At 35.9% G+C, this 17,198-nt stretch overlaps 3 protein-coding genes across 4 annotated transcripts; 2 read left to right on the top strand and 1 right to left on the bottom strand.

Moving 5' to 3' along the window:
- The first annotated feature begins 277 nt into the window (after window positions 1-277).
- LOC110867709 (uncharacterized protein At5g49945) lies at window positions 278-3,476 on the top strand. The gene is made up of 3 exons (XM_022116722.2): window positions 278-1,403; window positions 2,823-3,026; window positions 3,107-3,476. Exons 1-3 carry the CDS (start codon window positions 345-347, stop codon window positions 3,335-3,337), a joined length of 1,494 nt encoding a protein of 497 aa, XP_021972414.1. The 5' UTR covers window positions 278-344; the 3' UTR covers window positions 3,338-3,476.
- Window positions 3,477-6,138: 2,662 nt separating this feature from the next.
- On the top strand, window positions 6,139-8,996 carry LOC110867708 (ribosome production factor 1). The gene is made up of 12 exons (XM_022116721.2): window positions 6,139-6,293; window positions 6,439-6,689; window positions 6,779-6,859; window positions 7,312-7,407; window positions 7,540-7,623; window positions 7,705-7,774; window positions 7,875-7,957; window positions 8,030-8,109; window positions 8,205-8,303; window positions 8,378-8,486; window positions 8,567-8,656; window positions 8,744-8,996. Exons 2-12 carry the CDS (start codon window positions 6,447-6,449, stop codon window positions 8,780-8,782), a joined length of 1,074 nt encoding a protein of 357 aa, XP_021972413.1. The 5' UTR covers window positions 6,139-6,293; window positions 6,439-6,446; the 3' UTR covers window positions 8,783-8,996.
- A 2,485-nt stretch (window positions 8,997-11,481) lies between these two features.
- Window positions 11,482-16,844, bottom strand: LOC110867707 (embryogenesis-associated protein EMB8). 2 transcript variants are annotated; one of them, XM_022116718.2, is made up of 13 exons: window positions 16,337-16,844; window positions 14,708-14,797; window positions 14,451-14,512; window positions 14,239-14,333; window positions 13,987-14,076; window positions 13,607-13,729; window positions 12,993-13,064; window positions 12,519-12,604; window positions 12,385-12,433; window positions 12,247-12,303; window positions 12,048-12,178; window positions 11,883-11,966; window positions 11,482-11,732 (listed from the first exon to the last, which is right to left on the bottom strand). In XM_022116718.2, the coding sequence occupies exons 1-13, from the start codon at window positions 16,636-16,638 to the stop codon at window positions 11,639-11,641; spliced, it is 1,335 nt and encodes a 444-aa protein (XP_021972410.1). In that variant the 5' UTR covers window positions 16,639-16,844; the 3' UTR covers window positions 11,482-11,638. The 2 variants fall into 2 exon arrangements, with proteins under 2 accessions (XP_021972410.1, XP_021972411.1); XM_022116719.2 differs by lacking the exon at window positions 11,482-11,732 and having other exon boundaries at window positions 11,877-11,966; window positions 12,048-12,158.
- Between the last annotated feature and the right edge of the window lie 354 nt (window positions 16,845-17,198).

Here is a 17,198-nt window from a genome sequence, read left to right on the forward strand (position 1 = left end):
CCCAAGTTTGATTTTGGCTCTTAACTAAATTACACGAAACGAACAAAAAACCATCAATTTAACATAATAAACCAAACTGATTAACTGAAAACATATTGGTTAATAAAATAGACTAATCAATTAGTTTCGTTTCAGATTCGGTTGAGAAACCAAACCAAACCAATCGAACCATGCATATCCTTACCGTGTATGTTTTTCTCGCCATATCACCCGGACACCTGTAATAAATATTTATATTAATAATTCTTAATTAAAAAAAATATCCAACAAAGATCCAATTAACAACACCATCACACTACTCCCTCATCTTCTTCTTCCTTCAGATCAAACCTCTTCAGACCTCCATGGCGACTCCAAGATCTCCACCATTCCTCTCTTCTTTCCTCTCTCCAAGAGGCGACACTCTCCTCTACCTCATCGCTCTCCTCTCCATCTTCTCTCTCCTCCTCCACCACCTCTCCGCCGACTCCCACTTCGAAGGTTTCGACGCCGACGAAGACCTAGAAGACGACTCCGTCATCCTCCAACCACCGCTCTCCACCCTCCCCCGCCGCTCTCCACCACCTCCTACCACCCTCTCCACCTCCTCCGATCCCGAATCTCACCACGGCCCACCTGTTTCCGATTCTGTTTCCGATCATGTTTCCAAACCCTATGTAGCCACATCGTCGTTCGAATATTGGGATGAGGATGAGTTTGAAGGTTTTCCGGTTGAAATTACTCCACTGGAGGTCACTGATGAAGCGGAAGCTGTGGCTAGTGTTGCTGATTCGGTGTCGGTTGAAGCGGATGAAACGGTTAGGGTTTCGGAACCGATTTCGTGGACTAAGATGCTTAGGTTGTATGTTATTGAAATTGTTTGTGCGTGTTTTTTGATTATGTTTACTGTCAATTATTTTACTGGAAAAAAGAAGAATGAAGCCCTAGCTTTAGCCTGGGCGGCGAAATTCGCCACTCGAGATACGATTTTCGATAAGAATTTTAGTCTGTTAGGTGTTGGGGATGGGGATGGGGATGATTCGCCGTTGTTGTTGAAAGAAGGGCAGAATGTGTTTAAGTTTTACGCGAGTGGGCGGAGGTTTTGCCAGGGGTTGGTGGCGACGATGGAGCTTAAGAGCCGGCATGATTTGATAGCTAGGTTGTTTAATGTGGTTGTGCCGTGTAAGGATGAGATTAGTATTGAGGTTTATATGAATGAGGAGGCTATGGATCATGTGGTTTTTGCGTTGGCGAAGAAGAAAGCGGCGAAGGTTATGCAGAAGGAAGTGAGGGATTTACAGAGGTTTGCGAATTTGATGACGTCTGCTCCGAATGGTAGGAAATGGGTTGCAGAGGAATTGGGTGTTATTACTGAATCGAAAGAGGTGGCTGGAGATTTGATCACCGAGACTGTTCTTGATCAGGTTAGTGGTTATAATTCAGAAATGCTTTTTACTATAAATTTGCTTTTATTAATTGTTGTCTAGATTGATAATTATAAATGCTATAGAATGGTAATGTTTTGTTTTGTTTCAAGTGTTACATTTGGGGATTTAAGAACAACTGCAATAGTTTCTATTTTGGAGTTTCCATTTGATTTAGAACAATTTTCTTGAATACCCAAAACTCAATAGTGTAATTTTATGTTAAAATTAGTAAATTTGGTCTCTATGACCATCATAAAGATCAGATAATCTTGATTTGTGACTAGAAGGTTCATAAATTTTGTGTTTGTTATAGGGCATTAAAGCCTTTTAACTAAAAAATGAACTATATTTTGATGAGTCCCAACCTATTGATAATTTGATGTCATAAATGCTGTGCTTGTTATAGGGCATTAGGCCAAATCCATGTGAACTTTAATGTGGAGTCTTCAGTTATAGTCGATGGCCTAATCTTAAGAGTTTGTCATTTTGTTTTGTATAGCATGGCTCCCTCATGCAAGGGTGTTACCAGGTTGTTTATATGTCTTGTTTCCTCACCACATGTACATCTGGTCAACTTGGATATATGCAACAAAAGAAAATCAAGCTGACTTGTGCATTTTATCGGACCGATATCTATTTCCAATTGAGAAAGATGATGTTATCAATCAAAACTTTGTTTCAAACGTTTAAATCTCTCCTCTATATGACTATATCTTTACTTTTACCCCTTCCTTTTTTCCAATCAAACCTCGTAATCTGGATCATTTAGTAAAAATATCCATTTCACACACTAATATCTGCTAATACGTCGTTTCTTAATTTCGTTAGTTTTTTTTTTAAATAATAAAGGGATATAATGTAATTTTGTTAACAGTTACATTGCTAAAGAGATCTCCTCAATGCGTACCAAATGAACCTAACATTGATTTTTCTTTTATTTCTTACATCATGTCTTTCTTCATAATGAATTAACAGATATATTAAACTATTTTACCATCTATTTTTGTATATTACCCCTTCCTTTATGAATCAAGTGCAAAACAACTATAAATGGTAAATTATTTTAAAACCTAAATAGTTTACCAGTTACTACATTTATCGCTTCATGTTTTTTATATAAATTTATTTGACATAAGTAAAAATCACAATGATGGATAATTCAGGTCTATATATATAGACAACACAATTCATCTTTGCTGACATCATAATCCTGCTATATAAGTATTTGTATCATATATCTATTGCATGTATGTAAATTTAAAAACTCTAAAGTGTATAAATTTAAATTTTATTGCATGTATGTAAATTTAAAAACTCTACGTAGGGTGCCCTGGCTAGTCATTGCATAAAAACAAAATTGCAGTCATATTATACCCTTGAGATTAACCATTATGGTTTGTATAAACAAATCTACAGGTGTTTGGTGAAAAAGCTTTTGAGAAATTTGGAAAGTGGTTCATCTCTATGCATTTCTCAGATCAGCAGCAGAGTACACACAGGAAGATGCTGGTTTTTAAGTTTGCTCTCCCTGATGTTAATCACATGGCTGACATGACACGTCTGGTGGCTCTCGTGCCCTATTACATCGATCTAATTGGTCGTTACAAACTCAGTTCACAGGTTCATTGATTATTCTCTCACACATAAGTTAATTGATCGGAAGCGCTACTTCTAATTTTAAATGATACAATGGAAAACAGGCCCGATCGAAAACTGAAGCAGCCCGAACAAAGGTTGCACAGGAGGTGTATAAGGAACTTCAAAATGCAAGGCAAGAGGCATTGCAGAGGAAGAAGGCAGAGAGGAGGAAATTGATGGAAGAAGCGGAGTCAAAACTTAACGCTGAGGCGCTTCGTAAGAGAGAAGCAAAAGAGCGTTCTCGACAGCTTAAGAAAGCAATGCCCAAAATGAAGATGTCCCGTGGCGCCTAAATCTGAATATTTTTGGATTATATTCGGGTTAACCTGTAGTTTTCAGTCTATTTGTTTAATAGAAACTGCATCTAATTATAATCTTTGGAAGTCAGATATAAAGTCACTTGGTCACGCATTTGTGCTTTTGTTGTTTTTAGTCTCGTTTGTCTTAGCTTCTATAGCTGCGATCTCAAATTCTTTTCCTAAGGGGGGTAGGGGTGGGATAACTCACCAACATTTCCATCACTCACAACATCCAATCAGGTTCTGCCATGTCATCAACCATTATTTCTATCACTCACAACCTTTTTTAGTGGAAATGGTCATCACTCACAACCTCTTTATTTTTATTACATCAATGTACAACTCCTCAGCACTAGAGTACAACTCCTCAATACACAAAGTTCAGAAAATAACGCGTGCTCCGGTTCACGCGTTAAACATATTACGCGTTAAAAAGAAGGTGGCGGCGGTGTGGGATAACTCACCACGCGTTATGGGGGGACAATAACGTGTCCACCCCGGGTCCTCTAATGATAACTGCCCTAAAAGAAAACTTTCGATCAGTGACATCATAAGGGTTGGTTTGAACGCTTTGGGCAATTGATAGGTGTTGTCAGTCATCCGCGTTTGAGCGCTTCTTCTTTGGCAAGTCATTGATCGTTCCGGGATTGATTTCCTACTTCTAGTTGAATGAGGGCCACACAGTCGTCAACCCTGTTGGAAGTGCTTTCTAGATCCAATATTCTAGTCTTTTGTTCGCTATTCGAATGTCTGTACTGGAAGTGCTTTCTAGATCTAATCTTCTAGTCTTTTGTTCGCTATTCGAATGTCTGGAGTCTAGACCAATAGAAATGTACGGATGTTGGACTAAGAATCAACCACCTCATCACTTTGATTGCATGTTATGAGCTACCGTCGCACCCCAACAGAAGGTGGAAAATGCCAAGGCACTACAAAAAGGAATCGCAACTCAAGTCATAAAGATAACTCATGAAAATATTATTAAAATTGAAAGAATTGATTACATTTGTTTTTAAAATCTAAGGCAAGAAACAAATAGATATTAAATTTTAGATAATCTAGAACCTAGGTCCAAGCAAATGCATCCTATGTGATCAACTCATCAGTCTTAGCTCAGGTCAACTATAAAGGTGAGTTCCATAGGTTTTTACACATATGACTAATGATAAAAGTTGTGAATCACAATTCATAACAAAATTCATGATACATTAACTTGATTTCTCTCACTGAGAACCGGTTATGGATGCCTGTATTATTATTGTTATATGAGTTGTTTGAAAACATCTTTGATATCAACTACACGATGAGAGTTGAGTAGACGATCAAAATGTGTGATCTTTGTTTAGGTTGGTTGTCACTTGTCAAAATAATATTTGTTGTATTAAAATGAATGAAAAAAAGAAATTGAAACTAATGACCAGATTATTAGAGTAACCTAGGTCATGATCCAAAACCATGCTCAACTTCATCCACTTGTCCAAACATGATTGGTACACCATTTTTTATTAACTACTAATTCCTCCCCATCAATTTAATTACTTAAATAACTTTTTATAATTAATCTTACAAGAAAAACTAAATGAACAACATTTCGTAAAATAATTTTGTGAACATCCAATATAAATTTTATTTAAGACAAAGGAAAATTGGCCTGTAATAATCTCACCTAGATCTTATTGGCCATTAATAATCCCACCTCAGAATATTCCCCACACCAGTCCCACCTTTCACCTATTTTTCCTACAATGGTCCCCTGTTAAAAAAACTTAACGGAGTTGAGTTTTTTTTCCAAATTACAAACAGATTTTTTAGGGCTTTTGATTAGAACGACGATACGAGTCCATTGATGTAAAACTTGCCTCGAAACGGTGCTCCAAACGATGAAAACGGCGCTTCAATTCAGGTGTTTAAATTTCCAATTAACCAAAATCAAGTCACTTGGAGCACCATTTCGAAGTAAGTTTTACATCAATGGACTCTTATCATCATTCTGATCAAAAACCCTAAAAAATATGTTTGTAATTTGGAAAAAAGCTTAACTCCGTTAAGTTTTTTTAACGGGGGACCATTGTAGGAAAAATAGGTGAAAGGTGGGACTGGTGTGGGGAATATTCTAAGGTAGGATTATTAATGGCCAATAAGGTGTAGGTGGAATATTCTAAGGTAGGATTATTAATGGCCAATAAGGTGTAGGTGGTATTATTACAGACCAATTCCCCTAAGACAAATAAAAACACATTTTCAATGTAAAATAAGTATTTATTTATAAAAGTTGGTTTGGGTTGAGTTGTTAATGGATGTGAAAGGTTGGGTTGTGTAGGTTGAAAATAGATAAATTAGGTTTTTTTATTATTAAAGATTGGGTTGAATTGGGATATGAATGGACGTAGCCTAAATTAAAAAAAGTTAAATGCCATTTTAGTCCCTGTTGTTTGGACTAGGGATGAGCATTTGGTACTGGTTACCGGTACCATACCGGTACCGAATTTCCCGTACCAAATTTTTTCGATACCGGTATCGGTACCCACTTTTTGACATTTTCGGTATCGGTACTTTCGGTATCGGTACTTTCGGTATCGGTACTGGTAAAATACCGAATTTTACCTTCAAATACCGGTACCGTACTGGTCCCGATACCGTACCGAATATTTCGGTACCGGTATCCAGTTTTGGCGAATTTTAATATCGGTATTTTCGATACCGGTACCACGTTAATCCCTAGTTTGGGGCCATTTTGTTAGATGGACTAAAATGACATTTAACTCTTAAAAAAAATTGACATTCTTGGCGATTTCAACTAAATCGGGTCTAACCCGAGTATCCAGATAGAAAAGAAAGCCCCAACCATTAAACCCTTGCCATTCATTCATCTTTCTCAGTGTCGTCTTCATATACCTATTTCCGCCGGCTAAAAACCCTAGCTCATTCTCCGTCATCTCCATCATCAGAGGTAAGTTAGGCCTGAAAATCCTTTTTTCTCACTTTCAATTCGGACAATAACACACACAAAACCACTAGTTAGTATTCATCTTCCGCCGTTATAAATCTGCTTAATAATTGATGATTGATTAATAGTTCTGTGTTGTATCGGCTAGGCTAGGGTATGGGGAACAAAAGGAAAGAACGTGAGGTTCAATCGGACGACGATGCACCCGCCAAATCGCGTACTAAGAAGATGGACAAGGCGGACGGTGGAAAGCCGCAGTTGCTACCGTCAATGATTAAGAACAAAGACAAACGGTCGGCGTTATACGCTAAGCTAAAGCACGAGAAGAAGGCGGAGAAGAAGAAGAATGCCAAGGCTCGTGCGGCTTTGGAGAGCAGAGCTCTTGAGCTTGGAGAAGAGGTTATTCATTTTTCTATATCTTTAGTTGTTTTCGTTGTTAGGTTATGATGACACCTGTAATTGACATTATGTTATTGTTAATTGTGCAGCTTCCACCGAAGAAGGTACCGCGGACGATTGAGAACACTAGAGAGGCGGATGAGACCGTATGTAGGCCTGATGATGAAGAGGTACCTTTTTCTTTATGTGAATATAATAACATAGGGGAGGGTTTATTGGGGAACACAAAAAAAGTCGGGAACAGTGGGGAACCGACTCTAACGAACTCCGATTGGACTCATTCCGGCATTGGAACTGGCTCGTCGAACCTTAACTAGGATCTCTTAACCCTAAACCCCAAATCCTAAATCCTAAACCTAAGCCCTAAAGCTAAACAATAAGGCTAAAACCTAAGCTAACCCGTAAAATCTAAATTACAAATCCTAAATACTAATGATTAGTCCTAAAATCAAACCCTAAAGCAAAACCCTAAAGCTGGTCCCAACGCCGCTGGAACGAGTCCAACCGGAGTTTGTTTGAGTCGGTTCTCCACTGTTCCCCACTTTTTTAGTGTTTTCAAATGAACCTCACACTATAGCATAATATCAGAGGAACTAAAATTCATTAATGTATGGTTTTGCAGCTTTTTGCTGGTAACGATGCGGATGAATTTAGCAAGGTTTTGAACCATGAACGGGTTCCAAAAGTCTTGATGACAACTTGTCGATTCAATTCTACGGTATGTTTTCCTTTTTAGCTCTTTGTGTTTGTGGTTTTGTAGGAGAGGTTGCTTTTGTTAGCGTCCTAGGTGATCTTGAATCTGGAAAGGTATTAATGTTGCTAATTTGTATTATTACACTTATAAATACAGAGGGGACCTGCATTGATCAAGGATTTACTCACTGTGATCCCCAATTCTGAGTATTATAAGAGAGGAACATATGACTTGAAGAAGGTATCCGCTATAGGTTTACGATTATTTTTATTATTTTCTTTGGAGATATATGGTTTTAAGACGTTTGGCCTGAACTTTTAGATTGTGGAGTATGCAAACAACAAAGAATTTACATCTGTTATTGTTGTCCACACCAGCCGTAGAGAACCAGGTTCTTTCTCATTTGGTTTTTTTATCATTGACTGATCTTGTATATCTGATTTCGGTCTTTCTATTCACCTTTACTCATTAACCTTATTGGCAACTTATAGATGCTCTTCTGATTATTGGATTGCCGAATGGACCTACAGCCCATTTTAAGTTGTCAAATCTTGTATTGCACAAGGATCTTAAGGTAGAAGAATTTATCAATTTATCTTTCACTCTAGAATTTATCAACTTTTCTTATATATTAATAATATTACAGAATCATGGAAACCCAACCGGTCATAAACCTGAGCTCGTGCTCAATAACTTCACTACACGTTTGGGCCATCGTGTTGGAAGGTTGAGATCATTTTATTGTTAGTTACTTCATTTTTTTTAAATATGCTTGCACTGTAGTAGTTTATAACTTTATATACTTTTTTTTTATTTTGTAGGTTAATACAGTCACTTTTTCCACAAGACCCTGAATTTCGTGGTCGACGAGTTGTCACATTTCACAATCAGCGAGATTTTATCTTCTTCCGACATCATCGGTAAGCCAGTGATTATAAAAAATATAAAACGTAATTTTTATCAACTTGTTGTGTCAAATACGACTTGTTTGTAGGTACACTGTTGAAAATAAAGCAGATAAACATGATAAGACAAAAGACAAAAACAAGGATGCTGGAGTTTGGCCAAAGACCTTAAAAGGGGACATATATGCACAACTGCAGGTTATTATTCTTTTTTGTTTTTATTTCTTATTAATTTATAATAAAACTTGAAGAATTAACTTAAGTTGATATTTTTTCAGGAATGCGGGCCTCGTTTTACCTTAAAGTTAAGGAGTTTGCAGTACGGAACTTTTGATACAAAAGGAGGGGAGTACGAGTGGACTCATAAGGTATTCAACTTGTATATGCACTTGATCTTGATCTTCATTTGTAATTTGTCATTCACATTGTGTTTAATATGATCTGTTCTGTACCAGGCTGAAATGGATACCAGCAGAAGAAGGTTTTTCTTGTGATCGAAACGGGAGATTGGATTGCTTGGCTATCTATCACTACATATCTTTATTTTCTTGTGAATCACTTCAATTGCATAATTTCGTTTATGAGAATCAAGTTTTGTAGTCAATGTAAGACTAAGAGGCTGGAGCCTTTTTAATATTAGGTGTCAGTGCCGGTTTGTTATCGACTCGATTATTTGAACTCTTTCAACGTTTTCTTAGAAAATCATTATTTACAGTGCTTTATAATCTGGCAGTAAGTATTACGAGCTCAAATGAACAAACGAAAAACTTTACAAAGTTGCAACTAAACATACTACATGAAAACTGGTACATGAAAACTTTAAAATGTAAAGCATGCTAGAAGCCGTATAAATGCTCATTTTGCTAAAAACAAGTATAAGGGCATATGGGGTGGGTTAGGCAAGTGTCTTCGGCATAGTATTTGCCGATAGGCAACACTGGAGCATGTGAACAGTAATATTACCGTTTAGAAAATAAAAAAAAGTTTTTTTTTATAAACCTATATAAACCACACATTTTAAACAAATTCACATCAACCCACATCCTCGTTACTCCAAATCTATTCTATTTTTTATAAAAAAAAGTGGAAGAAATCATATCCATATCCTCAAGAAATGCACGAAAAAAAGTTCAAGAAGCAACATGAGGGGGCAAGAAAAGACGTGGAATGGGCTTTTGGTGTTTTGAAGTTAAAATGGGGTATAATGAATCGGCCAACGCGTGCTAAGAGTGAAAAAAATTAGGTCCATCGTGTATATGTGTATTATTTTACATAACATAATTTTAAAAGACGAAGGAAACATGATAGCACCGGTACACATTCGGGATCCTCCAGTCGAGCCCGCACTCGATGACAGTGTTTTAGACGAGCTTATGGATGAAGATACACATTGGAGACTAAAACATGATCTCGTTGAGCATCTCGAAAGAATGGATTTACCACCCCTATTGGTGGATTCCGACGAAGAGTAGTTAATTTATTTAATTATTGTAATGTTTATTTTATTTTATTTTTAATTTAGTGTAATGTTTTTTTTTAAGTTAATATAATGTACTTTTATTAAGTTTAAAAAAAATTGGTTTGCCTAATCTCAAATTAGGCATGCACCACTTGTGATTTTTGGGTAACTAGGATTGCGACCCGCCGCAATGCGGCGGGGAATCTTTAGTTATAACTAAGTCGATCTAGGACTCGCACGTTATGTTAAACTTGTCAAACGGGAAAAAATAGATGATGTAAAAACGTTCACTCACACACGCACGTTGCGTCGTGTTAACTCGCAAAATTAGAACGAAACGTAAAAACGTTAAACCAAAGACGCACGTTGCGATGTGTTAAGTCACAAAATTTAGAACCAAGCATAAAGCGAAAAATTTGCGGAAAATGAAAACTATAAAAGACCAAGTTGAAAGTAAAAAAAAGTTATGAGAATAGATTGCAAAAGATAAAAAGTTTTGGGTTAGAAGTAATAAAACAAATAGTTTTGGGTTAAAAGTAATTTATGAAATACTTTTGGGTGAAAAGTAAAAAAAAATCAATTTTTTTGGAAAACCCCCAAAGCCAACGTTACGCCAACCATATGCATAACTAATTTTTTCTTTGAAAAACCCCAAAGCACACCCCGCGTTGCGGCGAGGTGTAAAACGTTGTCGAATAGTACTAATGTCACACAACCATCATCGACCACCAACATTGACTCGACCTAGGGTATACATGTTGAGACGAACCTGTCAAACATGGAAAATAGAGGTAAAAACGTTGAACCACGCATGCACGTTGCGTCGTATTAACTCGAAAAAAAATTAGAACTATACGTAAAACGAAAATTTGCGAAAGATGAAAAGTATAAGTGACAAAAGTTGCGAAGTTAAATTGCAAATAATGAAAAGTTTTGGGTTAAAGTTAAAAAACAAATTATATAGGGTTAAAATTGAAAAAGGGTAAAAACCTTTGGGTTAAAGTAAAAAAATCAAGTTTGTTTTTTGAAAAACTCCCAAAGCTCAATGTACAACTTATGATGCACAAAAAACTTGCAAACTTATATATGGAATAATATGCAAAAGGTTTAGGCAAATTATATGACACGATTCAATTGGGTGAAGGAAAACTTTGCCTAAAGGGGTTAGGCATGCACCCCCTTCACCCTAACAATAAATTTGTCGATGTTATATTATTAGTTATTAACTTATAATTGAATTTCTGCGATGCCGATAATTAACTGTATTAAATAAAATATAATTCGTTTTGCCGTAGCTACCACCACTACTACCACTATTGTTATTGTTATTCAGGATTTATAAATTTATGGTTATCACAAGTTCACAACTATGGTGTACACCTCCACTCTCTTTTTATTACAATAACTAGTATTAAGCCCCTGCGTTGCAGCGGTTGTCATAAAATTGTGTTAAGTAGTAGCAATACTATACCATTGTCTTCGACCACCAACAGCGAAAAAGCTCGTAAAAACAAAATAAATAAAAACAGGAAAAAAATAACGACGAGCGAAAAGCAGACGTAAAATCTTTGAATCACGCAAACTCGTTGCTGAGAAATTAAACCGAAATATAAAACATAGAAAAAAATAACTACTCTATGCATCACAATGTTGTTAATTTATAACGGGTAAATATTAAAAGAAATTTATTAAACAAATATAAATAAAATTTATGACGTTGAAGGAGAGAATGCCATGTGGCATGTGCCATTATTTGGAGTCTTTTATTGTAAGTTAGATAATAATTTACATGCTAAATATGAAAAATGGGTTATTTATAAATAGGCACAAGCACAACAGAACCATATGTTAATTAGATTTAATTCATCATATACTAGAACATATCTAATAGTTAGTTATTCCTTAATGCAGTTGCACCTGTATTTTTGTTCATCAATGAGCTTGAATGCAAAACAGAGAAATATTCCTCAATGACCCTCACCCACCTGTGTAGGAGATAAGGATTAACATGTTAATGTTGTGCCAATTCAAATGTCTAAAATACCCTTTCATTTCAACATACAAAACAGAGGCAAGTGTGTCAAATGTCTAAAATACCCTTTCATTTCAACATGATATCAGAAGAGAAAGTTTACCATAAGTTCTTCCCAGACATTCCTTCAAAAAATGCATTGTGTCCTCCATGTTGTGTGGTTGCTACAACAATATTTTTGTTCATACTGTAAATCAAAAGAAACGCAATTTCAGTCAACGATAAGAGTTCTTCAAATTAAGCATCTCAACTCAAGTGCTGTTCATACCGACACTCATCAAATGGAATGGCTTCATGGGAGCAGACAGGGTCATCTATGGCATTGATGCAGACAAGTGGTATCTTTACATTGTTCACCACACGGACACTGCTCGCCCATCTATGAAATGTATCAACGGTCTGAACGAATGACACCTCATCATTGGTAACTGAGAAATGTTGTTGAGAAAATTAACCAATGAGAATACCTCAAAATTTCCAGTAATTCGACCGGTATATTTATTAAACTCTCCAACAGAACGTGCCTGTAGGGAGATGTATCCGATAAATAATTGAACACGTGACTAGAACGCATCGCTCGGAATAATTGAATAACAGAACATTACCTTTTCAATGCCTTCCCAATCTGCAATACGAGCATAGACGGCCCGATGCCTGTATAAACCCGCAACAAATAACTTATGGAAATCAACTAAGGTGTTAAAGTTATATTACATCTGATATAGAAGGAAAGACATACAGTTTGGCAACATCTTTTAAGGCATTTGCTAAAATTATATTATAAAATCTCTGCATAAGCCCTCTGCCGAAGAATCTATCGCCCATCTGCAACAGGGAATGTTAGTAGAGGTTAGAAGAGAATCTTTTATGCATAAGTGGCAATACGGGCGGGGCGGGTAACAGGTCGAAAGGATGGACCCAACAACATGTTTTCCAGTTCTTAATTTTATAATGATTAATGCGTTAAGTATGATTGTAAGAACTAACGACTATGTTATAAAACAATATTGTTTTAATAAGTTTGTCAAACGAAACCCATTTGACACGCTCGACCCATTTCATTTTTTGAAGGTTTTTAAATCTGACCCTTTATTAAAATATAAATTTTATGAGAATAATTCTACGAATTTTTAAGTAGACAGGTTAAAATTGCCGCATTTATATGATCATTTGTATATAAGTGAAGATAAAAAAAAATCAAATAAAGACTAACCAATATATCCCAAGGATTACAGATAGATGCACCCCCAACAAGCGGGGCATTATCCTCGCCGAGATATTTAACCTGCGAGATTAAATATCTAACGTTATGTTTGGCACACAACCTTTAGGACTTTTAGCCGTTATTTTATAAGATTTATGTTGTCATTGAAATAAAAAGTATGAAAATAAAGTTTTGATTAGTTGACAAAGCTTTAGCTTTGAATATGGAAAATAACAAACTTTAAAAATTGCTTTTTAATGATTTCGCATGTTTCAGATCCTGAAAGTTTATGCTGATCCATGTTTTTTAATCTTCTAACTTCCAAAAAAGTGCTATTTAATTTGTTGGTAAATTTGGTCATTGATTTTTTCATCGAACATCATAAACAATATTTGTAAAACTATATATTTGGAATTATATATCTTCCAATAAAAAGTCTTAAAGGATCATTTGGAAATATATATTTTCCAAAATTTCATTTGTTAACAACACCAATAGCAAAAATAACAATTGCAACATCACAAGATGAATGCTTGTTGTTGCAAAACAAAAGAAAAAACAAAATGAACATCAATGGTGATGATGAAAAAAAAAAAAACATGCACACACATAAATTATGTTACCAAAATATTTGCACCAAGGCTAGTCCCAATAGCAAAAAGAGGAGCTTCAGGATGTGTACAATGAAGGTGATTCACCACTTCACGTAAATCCTCTGTCCATCCAGCAGTATAGATACAATCAGACTGTCAATGTCAAACAAACAATAAAATAAACCGCGTAAAAACTATATTTGCAACGTAAACTAATAGTCCAAACATGTCCATGTCCTGTTAATAACAGCTCAACATGCTTTGAACATGCATCGACTTATACTAGATTGACCTTAAATACAAATCAACTGGTTGACCGTAACTAAATGTCCAAAGAGCCTGTTAAATAATTCTTTACGTCAAATCCAAGTAAATCTTCCGGACCAAAAATTGGAATAGTAGATACTTACAGTGGGTGGTACGCCTCCAAGACCACGGTGATTGCTTATGACAACATTCCACCCATGTTTTGCCATCTTGTATGCAGCGTGTTTAATATACTAGCATAGACATCACTCGATTTAGAGAACAAGGATAGCATTTAAAGCAATTACGTAACAATCAATATTTCGGCAGTTGCATTACCAGACTTGTTATTTGGTCAGAAATAAAGAAAACCTAAAGGTTGTATACGATAAACACACAATATGCAGAAAACTAACCGGAGAATCAGAATCACTTGTTAAGCCGGGAATCACTATTACGAGAGGAATCGCTTTTGCAACAAAATTATCTCCATTGACTTGAAATTTTGTCTCTAAAACAACACAAATAAAGAAAACTATTTAGGATAAAACACTAATTAGAAGTTATAATATACGGGTTTTGGCGTTACTATGGAAGACTAATTAAAAAATCAAAGAAGCGTCATTACCATCAAAGTTCATCAGCCAGTCCAAAGCTATTGTTCCTCCGTCAGATGAGATAAATAGCTCTCTGTGCATAAAAATACTGTAGTAAGTTAACTATGTAGGAAGTGCTTGAAATTTCAACCTTTGTATCGCTTTAAATTGCAATTGTTGTGGCATGATTTAACCATTTTAATGTCTTGGCTCAAAACTCCCTTTAAAACCAAATCCGTTTGTACGAGTTGCAATAGTTTTGGAAATGCATTTGAGGCGAACTTTTTACCTTTTGTAGGTGAAGTTATGAGTCTTTACCAGAAGATGCAGCAACATAGTCTGAAGATGCGGACTAGAAAGCCATGGAGTTGACAAGTATCTGCACACACAGAATCAAGGCATTGTAACCTACCACATATATTCTTTCTAAAGAAACAAAGGTAAAAAAAATGTTGAGCGTATTATTTGTGTGCGTGTGTTCAACTGCTGAATCACATCTGAGACAAATTTGGAGGAGCTCGTAGTTACAAGGATGACATCTACATAAACAAGCGCATAACAGGTGACCGAGTCACGCCATTAAACAAATAACAAAGTATCAAGGGAGTTGCATAGAGGCTAGAGCTTGGAAAATCATGCTCATGATGCTTGCTTAAGACCATCGATAGCCTTCTGCCACAAGCACACATGACACGATAGAGTGGAATCAACACAACCAGGAGGTTGTACCATATACACAGTCTTAGATGAGTCACCATGGGGAAACAGGTTGTTGACATGTCTAACATCCCAATGTGATGCTTGCCGGGTTGTTGCATTGATTGTTCGGGTTGTCGAATCATTAATAATGATTCAGATCATAGTTGTTAATGGCGAATAGCGACAAATAGCGATAAGGTACCTATATGCTACATAGCAAATAACGATAAATAGCGGGTGGCTCTTTTATAAATAGCATTACACAAGAATTTGTTTATAATTATATATATATTATATCAAAATACCCTGCATGTATGCTATTTTACATGTATATTTAACAAAACCTAAAATCCAGCTATTTTATAGCTATATTTAATTGCTATTTATGTTAAAAAATAAAAATAAAAAGTAAAGTGTCGCTATCCATCGCTACAACCCTAATAGCGACACTATACCTATACGCTACGTAGCGCGCTATAGCGATCGCTATCGACAACTATGATTCAGATGCCATTGTAAGTGGATGTTATGAAGAAAGTAAAGAAAAAACATAATATAAATATCAAATAGAGTTAAATGCCATTTTAGTCCCTGTGGTTTGGACGATTTTGCCAGTTTAGTCCAAAGGTTTCATTTTTTGCCTATGAGTCCAAAAAGGTTTCACAGTTGCCATTTTAGTCCACTGGGTTAACTTCATCCGTTATTTCTGTTAACGAGAAGGGCAATTCGGTCATTTTATATGTAATTCTGTTAACTAGAAGGGCAATTCGACCATATAAAATGAACGAATTGCCCTTCTCATTAACACAAATAATGGATGAAGTTAACACAGTGGACTAAAATGGCAACTGTAAAACCTTTTTGGACCCACAGGCGAAAAATAAAACATTTGGACTAAACTGGTAAAATTACCCAAACCACAGGGACTAAAATGGCATTTAACTCTATCAAATAATTGAAAGTAGTTTTCATACTTGAATCTCAAAATACTCACAACATTAATAATAGATAAAGACAATGATTAACTAAATTCAAAATTCTAACCACATAACAATAGATAGATAAAGAATAACTAACTATATATCATCTCAAACACTTGCAAAATCAGCTACATTTGAAATTGTAGGGTTTCGCATTGGCACTACAACCCTAACTTATCAGCAGCATCACACACTGGAGTATATAACAGAATAAAAGAGGAATAAGAAAGATGATTAACCTTCCGTGAAGCAGGTGGCACTTGGATACAACTTCACGGTACAAATCAGAGGAAAAATCGCAGGTAAGAGATACGTGATTACCTCCAAAAGCGCTAAAAATGTCATGGATAATATGGAATTCGAGTAGATTGTAAGCAAATATGAGAAAAATTAGAAACGCGATTAGCAGGTAAAGAGAAACCGGAATGAGCGTTAGGCCTTTGAACAGCAGCTCATAAGGGGAAACATCGCCGCCGGTGCTCTCCATTTCCGATCGCCGCCGATGAGCGATTAACTGACTGACTGACTGACAGTTTGACATGGATTATTGGACCGCCGCACTTGTTGACTACACTGGCAGCTGGTCAACGATGAGTTTGTTTTGTTTTTTTTTTTTTTTTTCTCTAAATGCGGTGTTTTTAAACAATTTAGTTATTAACGAGTAAATTATCATTTTAGTCTGAGTTTTGATTCAAACTAGATGTAAGAACCCGTCGAGTTGTGGCCGGGGCTTACAAATTCAGCTGGTATGGGTGAGTTAATAACTAAAGGGCTGTTTATTTACCTCTTAATGAGGGTCTGAATGGTTCAGACCTCTTTTGGGTTCAACACTAATGATTCATACTGTTTGTTTCGTGAGTAAATGTCTGAATGTTTCAGACATTTGCATCTGAATGGTTCAGACATTTGCATCTAAATGATTAATTATTATACTGAGTCTCAATGATTAAGACCTCTAATCTGAATTGGTCAGACACTTGTCTTTGAACGGTTAAACATTATACTGTCTCTTAATAATTCAGACCTCATACTGCTTAAGCATTTAATAGTTCAGACCTCTTACTGATTCATCACTTAACCATTCAAAAGTTACCAAACAAC

Source organism: Helianthus annuus, chromosome 11 (assembly GCF_002127325.2).
Source record: "Helianthus annuus cultivar XRQ/B chromosome 11, HanXRQr2.0-SUNRISE, whole genome shotgun sequence".
Taxonomy (NCBI): Eukaryota; Viridiplantae; Streptophyta; class Magnoliopsida; order Asterales; family Asteraceae; genus Helianthus; species Helianthus annuus.

Bases quoted from the DNA above. Each gene is read 5' to 3' on its own strand.
- LOC110867708 (XM_022116721.2), top strand. From the start codon at position 6,447: ATGGGGAACAAAAGGAAAGAACGTGAGGTTCAATCGGACGACGATGCA. The intron at 6,690-6,778 runs GTTATTCATTTT...TTAATTGTGCAG, and splicing joins CTCTTGAGCTTGGAGAAGAG to CTTCCACCGAAGAAGGTACC. The intron at 7,775-7,874 runs GTTCTTTCTCAT...GGCAACTTATAG, and splicing joins CACCAGCCGTAGAGAACCAG to ATGCTCTTCTGATTATTGGA.
- LOC110867707 (XM_022116718.2), bottom strand. From the start codon at position 16,638: ATGTCAAACTGTCAGTCAGTCAGTCAGTTAATCGCTCATCGGCGGCGA. The intron at 14,077-14,238 runs GTTAGTTTTCTG...TGTCTATGCTAG, and splicing joins CAAGTGATTCTGATTCTCCG to TATATTAAACACGCTGCATA. The intron at 12,304-12,384 runs GTAATGTTCTGT...ATCTCCCTACAG, and splicing joins ATTGGGAAGGCATTGAAAAG to GCACGTTCTGTTGGAGAGTT.
- LOC110867709 (XM_022116722.2), top strand. From the start codon at position 345: ATGGCGACTCCAAGATCTCCACCATTCCTCTCTTCTTTCCTCTCTCCA. The intron at 1,404-2,822 runs GTTAGTGGTTAT...ACAAATCTACAG, and splicing joins CCGAGACTGTTCTTGATCAG to GTGTTTGGTGAAAAAGCTTT. The intron at 3,027-3,106 runs GTTCATTGATTA...AATGGAAAACAG, and splicing joins GTTACAAACTCAGTTCACAG to GCCCGATCGAAAACTGAAGC.